A 14,580-nucleotide genomic window follows, 5' to 3' on the forward strand; every position below is an offset into this window, starting at 1 on the left:
CTTGAAGAAGTCCTCGTAGGCCACCTACTCGTAGACACATCCGTGAAGATTACTATAATCTTCCATCTTCCGGCATTTCATTAGCTGAAGTAATAGCGTATTCTCGGAATCTTAAATCGAGCTAAAGTGAGATACGAAATCGAGGCCGCTCTCATATAGCAATTTAAGTATTAAAATGCTTACAAACAGCGCATTCATCAGAGACATTAATCAATGGGAACTCACACTTCTAATAGCAGCCATTCATATTAAAAGGCCATAACAAAACCAAAAGCAGGGCTGCAAATTTTGGTCGTATATACACTTAACCAAACCAAAAGGGGAAACCATGGGATTGAGACATTACGAGTTTACGAGCGAAGAAGAACTAGCAGGAGAGTCAGAGTTGACAGTAGGGCAAATGGGGGGAGGGACTCAGTCCTCGGTGGTGAGCCTCCCATGGCCAAATCAGCAAGATATGACCCGTCGGCCAGCAGCGCCCCGCTCCCTTCTTCGGTGGATCCCATATATGCCACCGACCCTGACTCCGAGTGTCCTGACCCGAACTCCAGCTCAGAGCCGGGATCCGACACGAAATTGGAATCCGAACCTTGTGGTGCTGCTGTCGTTTCTGTTGTGGGCCCTGTTACGGGTGTGGAGTAGTCCCGAGACGATTTCTGACTGCAAATTGCACACACTCCAGATTAGCAGAAGATTTAATTTAGGGGTCAGAGCTTTTGGTGGATACATTTGAAGCTGTGCATCGAAGACCACCCGATGACCTCTCAGCAAACACCAAGAAACACCAGGACAGAGTCAAGCCGACACCCGAACTAAAAATTAATCTATCAATAAGCCAAGAACATCTTGTGGACTTCCCGAAAAAAGAATACATACAATGGAACAAAGAACAGAGCACAAAGCAAATACACAGCCCCAAAAGAAGAATCTCTGGCTTTGGTCCTTGCCCTTTGCATGTACCAAGATAAAGTTGCCTACTTTAATGCAAAAGTTCCCATGAACCCATGAAAAACTTATTACTTTTAATGCAAAATTCATACCAATGAAACAACATCTCGGAATCTCGAGCTCACGCATTCCAAGAACGACTTCCAAGAAAGTAGTGGAGGTAGCTTACCTTGGAGTGGAGGGGCAGAACGTCACAGTGTAATCAGCCCCAGTGCACGTGAATGTGCTCGAGGCGTCGTCATATGCATAGCTATATGACCTGGGACAGGCCGCCTTGAACATCTCGGAGTAGATGTTGGGGCGGCAAGTAGCGGGTGTGCTGTATGCGCCGCTGCAGCAGTACTCAGGGCTGCCAAATGCACCACATGCACTCTTGCATGCGCCGCCCCCTTCCGCTTTCAGTTCCATGGGGCACTGCTCGTTCAGGTCCGCCAGACACCCAGTTGTCGTGCATGCACCCGAGCCGCCGTTAGGTTCTACTATCATCGGCAAGTTGTACCTGTAAATGAGAAGATATCAGTGAATTATATTCCGAAGACCACATTACAGTATCCCCAACGTCTCTGGTCCGTCCCCTTTAACCACTCAATCAACGCGGAGAAAGTCCTATTGAACTTTATGCATGGTAATAATAATAAAATGTTGTCGAAATAGGAAATAGGAAATGTGCAGAGACGTATTCACCCGTCTACGAGGCTAACATCGTAGAAGTCCTGACTGCCCATCCCGAGAGTGAACTCTGCGAGTGTGGCGGGCGGAGCAGCTCCCAGCCCATTACACTCGACCTGACCCGACCCGCAATCAGCAGTTTGGCATGAAACCGAGCTGGACCCATCAAAGTTGCAGCCTGTCCGGCCCCAGAACCTGCCAGACCAGCCAGTTGGGGCCTGAAAAGAGCGGGAGGAGCCTTTGGGGAGCTCGAACCCGGTGCTGTCGAGCCTAGGGCTGCCTGCATTCGCGAGAATGCCCGGCCAAACCGTGTACTTGCATCTGTTGACAAAGGTGAACGTTGCTCCTAATACACCTGAAGTAAAACAACCAAAAAACCCCCATCTTTTTCATTATTCCCAGATTTACCAGCACAGGAAGCTAAGGCTACTAAGAGACATCAACACGAAGGAATCAACCCAAGAAGCTAATCTAAGTGAACAATGAGCACTGCAGCTGAAAATGGAAAACAATTTCAGGTTTGTCTCCTACGATGTCTGATTTCCTACCCCATTTTCCAGTTCTTTAAGGAAACAGAAACTAATTTCTCCTGCCAGGAAAGCTCTCCGAAACATGAACTCCAACATAGGCCTCTCCTAATCTGCATTGTCTCCTAGGAACAAAGAAAAATGGGGACAATGGAAGAAAATCCTACTACTGCCGAACAATCTAAACAAACAACCAACGACCAATGGCAGACATAAGCACAAGACCAAGCACATTTCAACATAGTAAAAGCTCGGGAAAATCTATAAAAGAAAATGTGACACATACTCACCAGTGGAAATGGAGAGAAGGGCTACTAGTATGCCCAGAATGCTGAGAAGGGAAGAGCGCCTGACGAAAGGACCCATGGGAGCGAGCGGCTGCAAATGGGGGGTGACTGTGATCTTGGTGAGAGTGAATGAGTGAGCCTTGGGGTGAAGATAAAGAGGGGAAGTGTTGGGGAGAGATTTTAGGGAGATGGAAGAAACAGAGCAGCTGATGGGACAGGGCACTGGTTAGGTGTTGGGGAAAGGAAAATGACGAAATGGTAAAAAGAGCAAAAAAGAGCGGGGTGGGGCTCTTGCTCTTGGCCTATTTCAGGACTACACCCAAAATAAACATAATCTACGAGAAAAACGGTGCAATACAATGTCACTCGCCCTTAATTTGAAATTAAGAAGTCGTACATTAGTCATTGGCGCTCTGATGATTACTCTCCAGTGTATTTTGCAACATGAAATCCAGATTATACCATACTGCTACAATGTTTACTTAGTGATGCTCGCACTTAACAAGAACGTAAAAGATTTTAAATTTGTAGTTTATTAGTGAATCTTTTTCAACCCTCTTTTTTTATGTTTTCCTATCTCGTGTTAGGGCAAGCGCTCTCTTGCAACGTAACTGATAACTAAAACAAGTAAATGAATAGATCAATGATCTGCCTCTATGGCAAGAAGCACTCGCACGTTCTTCAAGTTGTGGTGCGAAAATGGGACCAAACCCAAAATTATAGGGAGCAAACTGGGATAATGTCAGTCTCAAGGACTGAACTAAAACCAGTGGTGATTTTCAGAGTGCAAAATACAAATTTCCCGTTAGCCTGAGCTTATTGATATTAAATGAGTAATAATCAATCAAAATGGTTATAAGTGGGAATTTATGAACTCATTATGTGTCCAATTTTTCGTTTTCAAATATTATGATCGAGTGTTAAACAGTTAAATGATTAAATAATATTCACGAGATACAGCGTGTCTTATTGACTGCTGGCTATGGCAAATTATGGAGCTTTGGGACCCTCTCTGTCCCTCTGGTCCTGTCAATTATATGCTGGTGGGTCAGACTTTGTGGGAATAGAAACCCTTCTCGTGTCCTTAATTATGGAGGAAATTTTACCATCTCTTCGGTCCCTTTAATTATCGTCTCTCACCCTTTGCAAACGTCTTTACACAGTGACTGTTTCTGTTCGAGGAACGGGATCGATCTCCCGTGTTCGATAACTCATCGCTGATGAAGCTGCTGTCGCTGAGTGTCCGGGTGGAAAAGCCGACACACCGTAGTTTTGCTAGTAAATTTGGAGTCTTTGTTTCTTTGGTTTCTCAACTTTTCGCCCGAGATCCGTATTCCTAGATCACCGTCCTCGACCATAGTTTTGTTTGCCTACAAGGCCATATGGCTGAGACCGACATTCGAGTTGGTGTAACATACTTCAAAAACCATAGCTGATCTCGAGCCATATAACGTAACCCAGTTTGCAATCTAAGACAAACCCACCTTATGACTTGTGTCTTTATAGGTTTAGGAATGAGTAAAGTTGTTTTAGCTGCAATTATTTCCCTGGCCTAACAAAATATCCAAAAGCCTAATTCCTTTGCAAATAAATGTGAACAGTAACTTACGTACCCTCATTTTCGTTTACGTGCATTGCGTGGTCTCATTGATCTATTGCCTTAAGCCTCTCGGTCTCTTGCCGCGGTCTACGTGACCGTTGAATTATCTCATTGCATCTCGAGATAATGAATCGTGACGGCATTGGATTCCCTGCTTGGGCGCTCTCTTCTTTTCAAGCAGGGAAATAATAATAATAATAATAATGTCTCTTAAAAATAATAATGACACGTTTGATTTCGGATTAAAATCATAAAAATTTTAATTGTAACTTTAACTCAACACACTACACAATAAAAATACACATTTCTCAAGTCAAAAATTTTAACTTTAACTTTAACTCAACACACTACACAACATTTGTCTTTTTTCACAGTCAAAATCAAAATTACTTTAACCCTAAAATCAAAACTACTTCTATTTTTCGATTGCACCACCTGATAGCTGTAAACAAAATGCGCCCAACTAATTTAAGTTCCAGTCCAATAAGGTAACTAAGAGTTAAAGCTCACCCAATAATGCATTTTTTCTATTCACAATATTTGAAACCGACTTTTAAAGGGAAAAAAAAAAAAGTGTCTAACCACCTAGACGGCTAGACCCATCCACTTTGTTCCGTTCAAAGCTACTTTACTTTCACAGATTTTGCAGAGAAATGGAATAGATATTGATCAGAAAAGGGAGGGACTTTGGTGTAAGAACAGAAGAGATGAAAATGCAAAAAGATGAGGATACCCCTCACTTTTGTTGTTCCATCATTGCCGCAAATCTGAGGCCACCCTTCGTTGCTGTAAAGCGATGATCCGCTTGATTTTTCGAGTGCCAAGCTTGCGTTTCGGGCTAAAAGAGCGATGCGCCCTTTTCTGTGCCAGCTGTTGAAGATGAACACGAATATGCAAAGCGAAAGACTCAGCATTCTCTTGCTGCAACATGGACATTCCAACGTGCAGTGCTGAGTTGGGCTGACATCAAGTTAAGACTGAGCCTACAAAATGCATCCTCACATCATCCTTAATGACTGCGATTTCTTATGACGCGGTACAGTGGGATTCAGAACTAATCAGAAGCAATGCATACTGACGGTTCAACGACTACAAAAATTATCAATACCCACAGAGAATGAATATACAAGATTGCTCATGGAATTGCAATCTGGCTCGAGATGGGGCGTTTTGCATCTATATCATCTTCCACTGAACTGAACCGACCTTTAGACAGACTGTGCAAATAAATACTCTATGAGGACCTGCTGCTCTTGTGACGGCTTATTTATCTGTCTGGGAGTTTTCAGGATTGGAGTCAGTCATGAGGGAGACAACAGCGAGTAAAAGAGCACATGTGCTGTGAGAACAGAAGCAGCGAGACTGATTAATCGAACTTTGACCAGACCTGGGGATGAAGCTGCATTCGGGTGTTTGCTTGGAAGGTACATCGTGGTCTTGTTCACCAGAGGCAGCGGGACTCCATCATTTCTCGCACTCAGGACTTTCTGACTGCAAAGACAAATGATAATCGAGCTTATATGCTCTGCAGGGATTCTTAGGTAACGCTTCCTACTTACGCGAATAAGAAAATGCCAATATGATCGGCCGAGTTGTTTGACAATAATATATGTTAGAAGCACACCATTATCCTCAATATGACTCAATGGAACAAGCCACACAATCATTTTTAACTACTCTAGCAACAAACAGCATTATTGATCATTCAGTTAAGGCAGCTCATGTTCTCAATCTGGCCCTCCGGGCAAATAAAACATTGCAAAAAAGCAGTCGATGGTTTGGCCTCACATCTACATCGAAACCCAGAAAAACTAACAAAAATCATCTAAAAGGGTCAACATTTCACTGTGCAATAATGCCACCAAAGTTAAAAGACAACCCTGAAATTAATGAAAAGCAGTTTCCAACAATGGAAAACATATACACGCCTCGACTCCATTGCAACTTCAGCTGATCTTGTAAACAAAACTCCAACAGAACGAAGTCAACTACACATACATAAGGGCTGCAGGGATTAACTGGAGCTCTATTATGGAATCCCCACCCTCAACAGACTTACTCGTCTTACCCCCATTTCCACAATCGCAAAAGAACTCAAAGAGTGCGGTGACGGCGCGATATAACTTTCCAAATAGATTGAAAGCACGAATCATTTACAATATAAGCCACGAGCTATGCTAAGGGACTACTAATACTTCTTCGGGTAGAATCATAAACAGCTATAGTCCCTTCGTTCACCATTAGGACCCCTTTGGTACTGTTCAATGGATTATAAGCTATTCATCTAATCAGTGCCAAGTGTGACCAATCAATAGCTACATGCTTGATGCAGCAAATAATCATTCCGACAAAGCTCATCCAACTGAACCAAATTAAGCAATCTAATCGAAATTACCTTGTGTAAGGCAATGGGCAGAATATGATGATGTAGTCGCCGGAGGCACAGGTGTAAGTGCTCGTCTTATCGTCGTAGGCGTAGCTGTACGACCGTGGGCAGGCGTTCTTGAAGAAAAGGGAGTACGGGGATGGAGCGCAAGTGTCCGGTGTCGAGTACGCCCCACTGCAGCAGTATTGTGGGTCTCCGAACGCCTCGCAGGCGCTCCTGCACGCGACGGACTCCCTACTCCGGTTATTGCGGGCCACTTTCAGGGAGCTCGGGCACGCCCCGTTCAGGTCCACAAGGCACCCCGTCGCGCTGCAGCTCCCGCCGGAGGAGGATGCGTTGGCCGGCCTCCGCCCCTTCCCCCTCGCGACCACCAGCATCGGGAGATTGTACCCGTCGACGAGGCTGACGTCGTAGAAATCCAGCCCCCCCGCGCCGTTCAGGGTGAACTCCGCCAGGGTGGCGGGGGGCTTGGCGCCGCCGCCGGCGCACTCGACCTTCCCGGAGCCGCAGTCGCCGGTGAGGCAGGAGAACTGGCCCGTCTGCGGGTCCTTCCCGCAGAGGGCCCGGCCCCAGATCCGACCCGACCATGCCTGGGGGATGGTAATGGTCCGGGACTCGCCGCTCCGGAGGGTAAACCCGGTGGTGGCGAGCTGGGCAGTGTTGGCGCCGGACAGAAGGCCAGGCCACACCGTCCGGCGGCACTTGTTGACTATCTTAAAAGAAGCCGAGCTCACCTCCGACGGCAGCGAAAAGAAGAGAAGATAAAGAATAACGGTGCTGCCGGCGACCGTGGAGAGCCTCCTATCCATCCGATCGGCCGGAAAGAGCTCAGAACCGATCAAAATTTTGTGGGCAATCCGGGAGCTTTCATGGGAAGCTCTTCAGTGGAAGTTGTGACCATCAAAGATCGAACTTTACTTTCCTTGCGAAAGGAAAAACAGCCATTGTTGCGTTGTTGCTTCTCCTTCTACACTCTACTCAACTTTCGCTTTTCCCAATTTCTGACCTTTTGCTGTTTTTTTATTGATTTTTTTTGGCTCGTTAAGGATTCACTCAAACAAGCTTGTCCCGTGCTCGGACATAAATTGTTGCATTCATCACATCACAACCTTCATCAACATCCATTAGTCGGGACGACAAGGTCCCGGTCGAAAGAGGATACGAAATGCGGAATCTCAAACATCTCTTTCACCATGGTATAAAAGCAAATGCATTTATTCCCGCTTTTAATCCTGATCCAACTCTTCCATTAGTTGTTCCTTAATAGAGCCAAAAAGATTATAAAAAAAAAAAAAAAAAAAAACCTTCTATTCTTGAAGGATCGGATCAAGCGAACAAAGGATTTCCCATAGAACGGTCCTGTGGTTACAACATGGAGTCCCCTCTTCCATCAGACGAGCTTGGGATGCATCCATGAATGAACTTGATTTCCAGTAGCAACTTACCACAATAGCATATCGTTCCCCACCAAAATTCTGCACCATAGGCCCGGGTGCCTCTATGTGCATCGAGAAAAACCGTATTAGGATTACCTCTGAGGACTTGATCCTCCATCATTTCTTCGGACCAAGTTAGCCTATACCAACTACCCCAGTGGATTCCGGATGCTTCCTCCTTTTGCCTATTCATTTACTGAGGGACAGCTGCAAAGGGCAATTGGATATACGCATTTTGGGCCTAATGGACACGGACAGTACAGATATTCTGGCCCACGGACACTCGGGTCGGGTCAAGAACCAGCCCAATGAGGAAGAATTGATCAGACCCGTCTCGTAGCCGATGCCACCGTAATTCACTTCATTATATGATGACCTTAATCATGATCAAGGAGGATGGCAACCTTCTAACTGTTGGCATGTAGTGATCCATCACTTATCAAAAAGAAAAATAATGTAGAGATCCATGGAACGGGGCATTGGAGCACCATGCCCATGATCATGCCGCCAGCTTCACCATTTGAATCATGAATGAGCAATCCGAGATTAACCGTCAGATCCCAACATAGTGTTTAGTAACGAAATTAAATTTGACAATACAAACTACGAGCTATGCTAATGGACTACTAATACTTCTTCGGGTAGAATCATAAACAGCTATAGTCCCTTCGTTCACCATTAGAACCCCTCTGGCCGAAACAGAACAGCAATAGAGTATAATGGAGCGAAGTACAAATAGAGTCTAATGGAACGCCATACAAATTACACGCTGCAGTGCCATAGTTTCCTTTCGATTTCTCTATCCCGGACGGGCTATCGCTGTTTTCTCCAACGAGAATCGAAATGAGAAGAGATGCATTCAATCAACCATGATATACTTACTTCGTGCTTCTCAGTAAGCATATGAGATCACAGTGAAGGTATCGACCTCGAGAGTACACGTGAGATAAAAAATAATGTAAGGTAATTGAAGAACAGGATGGATCTCGATATTTTCATAATGAAAGTTAATCAGTCCAATCGAATCGAATCGAATCAAAACGAGCATGTATAGATATTTGCGTTGCCTCTATGAACACTTACAGAGAAGAGCGATCAAAGATCCAAACCTCATCTCCTCAAATCTACCTAAAAGCGGAAACATCAACACCATGCCATTTGATTTCGACATCGATTAACAAAACCGGAACACGCGAATGTAGAAGTTCTCGAAACAACCCAGAAAAGGCTATAACGATCGATCAAAACGAAGGGCAAAACCGCAAAAAAAGAAAAAGAAAAGTTCCATCAAATCAAAAGCCACACTACTACTTGCAGGCTGCAGCTGCTACTGCTGCTGCTGCTACTGCCCATTGATTAGTCTCAGTTGGCAGCCTGAGTGCACTCGCGGGCGAAGTGGCCCGGCTCGCCGCACTTGAAGCAGTTCCCGCCCCCGCCCCCGCCCCCGCCCCCGCCCCCGCCCCCGCCCCCGCCGCCGGAGCCACCATACCTTCCTCCACCTCCGCCGCCGCCGCCGCCCTGGTAGCAGTCCCTCGCCATGTGTCCTTCCTCCCCACACTTGAAGCAGCCCCCGCCGCCGCCTCCACCTCCGCGTCCGCCGTACCCGCCGCCATAGCCACCACCACCACCTCCTCGGCTACTGCGGCCGCCGTAGCTGCCCCCGTAGCTGCCGCCCCCGTAGCTGCCTCCACCGTAGCCTCCTCCCTTGCCGCCACCGCCGCGGGTGCTGCCCTGGACAGAGGCGCCATCGGGGCCGGTCACGTCGACAGCCTTGGTGCGGTTGCCGTCGGCCTCGATCTGGAACTCGACGGTCTCTCCCTCGGAGAGGCTGCGGAAGCCATCAGATCGGATCGAGGACTGGTGGACAAAGAGATCTTCGCCGCCGTCATCGGGGGTGATGAAGCCGTAACCCTTCTGGTCGCTGAACCACTTCACCTTGCCAGTGATCCTCTCCCCCATTGTTTCTGTGACGGCAAATCGCTCAACCCTAACCCTAACAACCCACAGATCCCTTCACTCTCTCTCTCTCCTTTCCTCTCTTATCGTTGAGGTATTGGCGTAGCAGACCTCGCATGATTTTATACAGGGATATATATCCCCATTCGGTGCCCATGCTATTCAACATTATCGATTTCCTCCCAATTGTTTGCTCTTGTATTCAGTCTAGTCCTCAGCTTCTATTTTATTTATTTATTTATTTATTTTGGGATAAGTGGTTAGCTTCTATTTTGTTTTAAGCCTCTCTTTGTATACTTGGTTCAAGGGAAATTGTCTATATGGAGAAATGCATTGTCTAGTTTAATAGTTGGCGGCGAATTTAATTAACACCCATATGTTTGGATGGACGCAAGAGAACTGACCCTAGATCCGACCTGACCAAGCTTAGGGAATGGAGATGGTTCGAAGTTAGCCGGTTCAACGGTGAATTCTCCATTCAATCAATAGTTCATCCATGCAGAAGCATTTTGAGCACTTGAAGTTACACTTTTTTTATATGTATTGCTCCTAAGCTTGCTAGGGATCTCAATCATTTGAGGTTGCAATACATGGGACATAGTTGGTTTTTCACTCCTCTTGAAAGTTTAAAGTTGATCTTAATATAAAATCTCTCCCATGTTTTTTATGTGAAGAATTTGGAAATGCTTTTGAAGAGTATTAATGACGAGAAAGTCTAAAGTTGATCTAGACATAAAGTCTCCTTGTGTTAATCATGTGAGGAATTCGAAAATGCTTTTAAAGAGTTCTAATGATACATTGTGATTATGATGTATAAGGCCATATGTTCGCAAAAGTGTCTCGGAAACTTCATCAGCCTGACAATTTTTTGAAAGGGGTTGTTATTTCATGGTAATTCCAAAATATAAAAGCAAAAGAGGATCATTCGATTTAAACGAAATTGGTTAGCCTAATATATGGTAACTTATTAATTTTCTATTCGATTCTTGTGTAAAGAAGTACTATAGATGCAATAAGAGGAAAAAGACTATGTAAAGAGATAATAGTGGACCTTGGATTCGTTTTGTTTCATAGTTTGAATTTTACATTACTCCATTCCAATATAATAGGGACCAAAGTATGTATTATGTATATAATATATGGAAAAAATATTATTAAAAAATTAATTGTAATAATAATTATGAAAAAGTATATGTAAGAAATTATTATTAAATGGAAGAAAAATATAAATATATATAGATGTAAGGATTAATGGTCCAAAAAAACATGAACTTTGATCATATTTTAATTTTGGCACGAGCTTCATTTTTTGGCAAAAAAAGCACGAACTTTAATTTTCTTGTCAAGTTAGATATTTGTATCATTTTCCATCAATTTTGCTGACGTGACGAAAAATCGTGACTAAATAGCAAATGGTATCACATTATGTTAGCAGAAATAATAAAAAATTTAATTAAAAAAAAAAGAGAAATACTTTGATTGGATAAAGGGTGAGAGCCTCGACTAGCTACCGTAACCCCGATTGGGGTCGTTGGTGATCTTAGAGGGCGTCGGCTACCTTAATCAGGGGATGGTGACCGAGATTGGAGTTCTACCTGTTGAAATCAGGAGAATCCCCAAGGGTGATAGCCGAGATCGAGGTCCCACCAGCTGAAATGGGAATAACCCCAAATTTGAGGATTCTCCCAATTTCGCCTGTCCATCACTCCCCTAATTAGGTTTGTCGGTGCCTTCTAGATCACCGGTGACTCTAATCGGGGGGTGGTGGCTCACCCTTTCTCCGATCACCTTTATCACTTTTTTTCCTTTAATTTTTTAAAATTTTTGCTAAAATGGCAGGACACTATTTACAGCATAGACATCGTCTTCTGCAAAGTCAACAAAATGGATGAAAAATTGTACAAATGCTTAACATGACAAGAAAATCAAAGTTCGTATATTTTTTAACTAAAAAATAAAGTTTGTATCAAAATTGAAAAAAGTTGTCAAACTTCATGCTTTTTTGGATCATTAAAGTAGAAGTAGATGATGAATTTATTTTTAAAAAATTGTGTAATAATGGTTACGAAAAAATATGAGTGAGAATTTATTATTAAATAAAAAAGTAATGATTATGTTATTAAATTGAAGGAATAATAGAATTAGAGTGGAGCAGAATATAATTTTTTTCAAAACCAAACGGCACCTTGATCTCTTGAAATTGTGATAGAAAAAATTTCCACTATTTTGTTCACTAAAAACTTATATAGTATAAATCAATAAACCAACCTTAAGCAAATAGGGAAAAAAAAGGATATAAAAACACAAGGGACTAAGAACAATAAGAAAATTTATATGGACTTATTTGCTTAAACACGAAGGTATAGGGCTATTTCTGATAATATAATTTTATATACCCGAGGCACACATGTGTGGCGAGTGCCGATTCGGATATACTGTTTAATAATTGATTTAACAATTGGTGGGACCTACCTATCCTTCTCCTATTTAGGAATCCCAACGACGGCAAAGGTTGGGGCCCGCTTCATCGGACGGCTAGGAGTGTGGCCTGGTGTCACAAGAGATATGAAGCGTCAGATCTGGATGCAAAATCTTGGAAATGGTCAAAGTTTTATTTTCAGCTTTTATCCTTTCTGTGCCAACTAACCTAGACATAAAATATCTTTTCTGGTGCTTGCTTTTAAAATAGGAAAAAAAACGCTTTATTATTCAATGGCTTGGCACCAAAATATTTATTAAAAAAAAAAAGCAAAATAACTTTAAAAATATATGGTGTCAAGGAGGAAGAGTAGCAATGGCATCCATCCTTGAACCTGAAATCAAGGGATTACATCATAGACATGCGACCTTCTTAGTCCTTTCTTTCTTCCGTCTCTTACTATGACGAACATCATTTATATCCGAAAAAGAAAAAAAAAGTATAGAAAAAAAGAACATCATTTATATAAAAAAAATAAAATAAAAGAAAAATAGGACAGTATAGTCTCGCCTAGAGTTGAATGAACTAGAGCTTTTCCAAATGCCATTGTTATATCGCGTCGCCATGTATAGGACTAATGATAAAATGTCTAATGACTTATTGTATGGAGTGTGAAATATAAGGTATTCACTCGTTGTTATGGCACCATGAGAGCATATGCATAAAATGTTTTCTTAGTCACGATAACAACGAGATTCACGCGTATTATTTTAACGTGAGGGGTTTTAAGCAGAGATCAGTTTGCCATTTATTATTTTCGGTTATTAGAGAAATAGATAGGCCTAATATGATGAAATAAAATACTTAATAGCCAATAAAAGGCATGAGTGGCTCAAGAGAGAGTATATTCCTTTGGCATGCATGACAACAGGAAGATAAGGCGATCATCCGTGTTTGCAGGAACAAAGTGTGGAAATGGCCAAGAAGGGATGACCCACAGGCTGAGGCTGGTAAGGCAAATGGTTGATCAGAACCTTGTGTGTTAATGAAGCTATGGAAAGCCAATAGCAGACTTCAAGAATCGGGGATTCATGTTTTATCGATGGAATGCGAATTTTGTGGTAACGAAGTTGAAAAGAGAGATCACCTCTTCTTCACATGCATGGTTACTGAAATTGAACAATTAATACAACTTAAAATAACTCGGGATGTTTTAATTTTTTGATCGTGTACATTGTGACAATTTCTTGTTATGAAATATTCGAGTTATTGGAAACTTTTGATGAATCCTCCCATCTATTCTTCTAATCAATATGACGGGATGTAATTTTTACTAGTTTTCAATGGTATTTTAATAAATATGAGTATTAGAAGCATAATTAGGTATACTTTTTAAAAGGAATTGATTATTGTTTATCTTATTCTTAAATTGTTTCATAGTAGTAACAAAGTTTACTCATATGACTTGATCTACGACCATTACATTTTCTATTTCTGTAACTTAAAAATTAATAATTTCTCAAAAATTGATAGGTAGGCAGACATCTAGAGCTTAGAAAATTGTTTTCCCTACCATCAGCCCCACATGTTTTCTGTTTTATTGTTGTTTTATTTTATAGTTTTCTTCTTCAGTTGACTTTTTAAACTTCTTTCCTCCGACATGAACCTTCAAATCATACCCGCTCCATCTTCTTTCCGGCCTTTCACTTTTTGCTCGATTTTTTTTTTCATATTCTAGTTTTTAACCTTTTATTTTAAGGCTTGTTTGGATTGTGAATGTGATTTTAAAATCATAATTTTAACATAATTCTATCCACAACAAAACAAAATAACTCATACAAAGTCAAAGAGTGGGTCCCATTTATACCACTCTTTTTCAACAACAAAACAAAATAACTAATACAAAGTCAAAGGGTGGACCCCATTTATAACACTTTTTTCAAAATCAAAATCTGATTTTAAAATTTTACTTTGAAACCAAACGCAGGATTAATCTCTTCAAAATCAGAATAATCAAAACGGGGAAAAAAAGTCCAAATCTAAAAAGTTTTGTTTAGAATCGGAGAATAAGAAATAAAAATTTTGCAGGAAAGATAGAAACGGCTCAGTATAGTATAGATTTTAGTCTCAAGTTCTATTTACAAGGGGAAAAAAAGAGAGAATGTTACCCCTTAAGAGTTTTTTTTTCTTTTTTTTGCTCGGCTACCCCCTTAAGATTTTTTTCCCTGTTAAGTAGATTCATTAAACTCCAAAAAAAAATGGATACTGGAAAAAAAAATCCAATCGGTTATTACAATATTGGAAAAAATGGTTTATCTGCCATGCAAAAGACAAAGGAAAAATAAGTGAAAA

General features: G+C 42.1%; 3 protein-coding genes across 5 annotated transcripts; all 3 read right to left on the minus strand.

Annotated features, from left to right (window-relative positions):
* Window positions 1–129: 129 nt before the first annotated feature.
* On the minus strand, window positions 130–2,650 carry LOC116196703 (thaumatin-like protein 1). The gene is made up of 4 exons (XM_031526562.1): window positions 2,435–2,650; window positions 1,633–1,972; window positions 1,118–1,447; window positions 130–660 (listed from the first exon to the last, which is right to left on the minus strand). Exons 1-4 carry the CDS (start codon window positions 2,508–2,510, stop codon window positions 351–353), a joined length of 1,056 nt encoding a protein of 351 aa, XP_031382422.1. The 5' UTR covers window positions 2,511–2,650; the 3' UTR covers window positions 130–350.
* A 1,845-nt stretch (window positions 2,651–4,495) lies between these two features.
* On the minus strand, window positions 4,496–7,672 carry LOC116196704 (thaumatin-like protein 1b). Of its 3 annotated transcripts, none has more exons than XM_031526564.1 (3): window positions 6,427–7,672; window positions 5,419–5,522; window positions 4,496–5,014 (listed from the first exon to the last, which is right to left on the minus strand). In XM_031526564.1, exons 1-3 carry the CDS (start codon window positions 7,224–7,226, stop codon window positions 4,998–5,000), a joined length of 921 nt encoding a protein of 306 aa, XP_031382424.1. In that variant the 5' UTR covers window positions 7,227–7,672; the 3' UTR covers window positions 4,496–4,997. The 3 variants fall into 3 exon arrangements, with proteins under 3 accessions (XP_031382424.1, XP_031382425.1, XP_031382423.1); XM_031526565.1 differs by lacking the exon at window positions 4,496–5,014 and adding an exon at window positions 5,035–5,306 and having other exon boundaries at window positions 6,427–7,670; XM_031526563.1 differs by lacking the exon at window positions 4,496–5,014 and having other exon boundaries at window positions 5,035–5,522; window positions 6,427–7,668.
* A 1,206-nt stretch (window positions 7,673–8,878) lies between these two features.
* Window positions 8,879–9,913, minus strand: LOC116196706 (glycine-rich protein 2-like). The gene has a single exon (XM_031526566.1). The coding sequence runs from the start codon at window positions 9,810–9,812 to the stop codon at window positions 9,216–9,218; it is 597 nt and encodes a 198-aa protein (XP_031382426.1). The 5' UTR covers window positions 9,813–9,913; the 3' UTR covers window positions 8,879–9,215.
* Window positions 9,914–14,580: the final 4,667 nt, after the last annotated feature.

Source organism: Punica granatum, chromosome 2, assembly GCF_007655135.1.
Source record: "Punica granatum isolate Tunisia-2019 chromosome 2, ASM765513v2, whole genome shotgun sequence".
NCBI lineage: Eukaryota > Viridiplantae > Streptophyta > Magnoliopsida > Myrtales > Lythraceae > Punica > Punica granatum.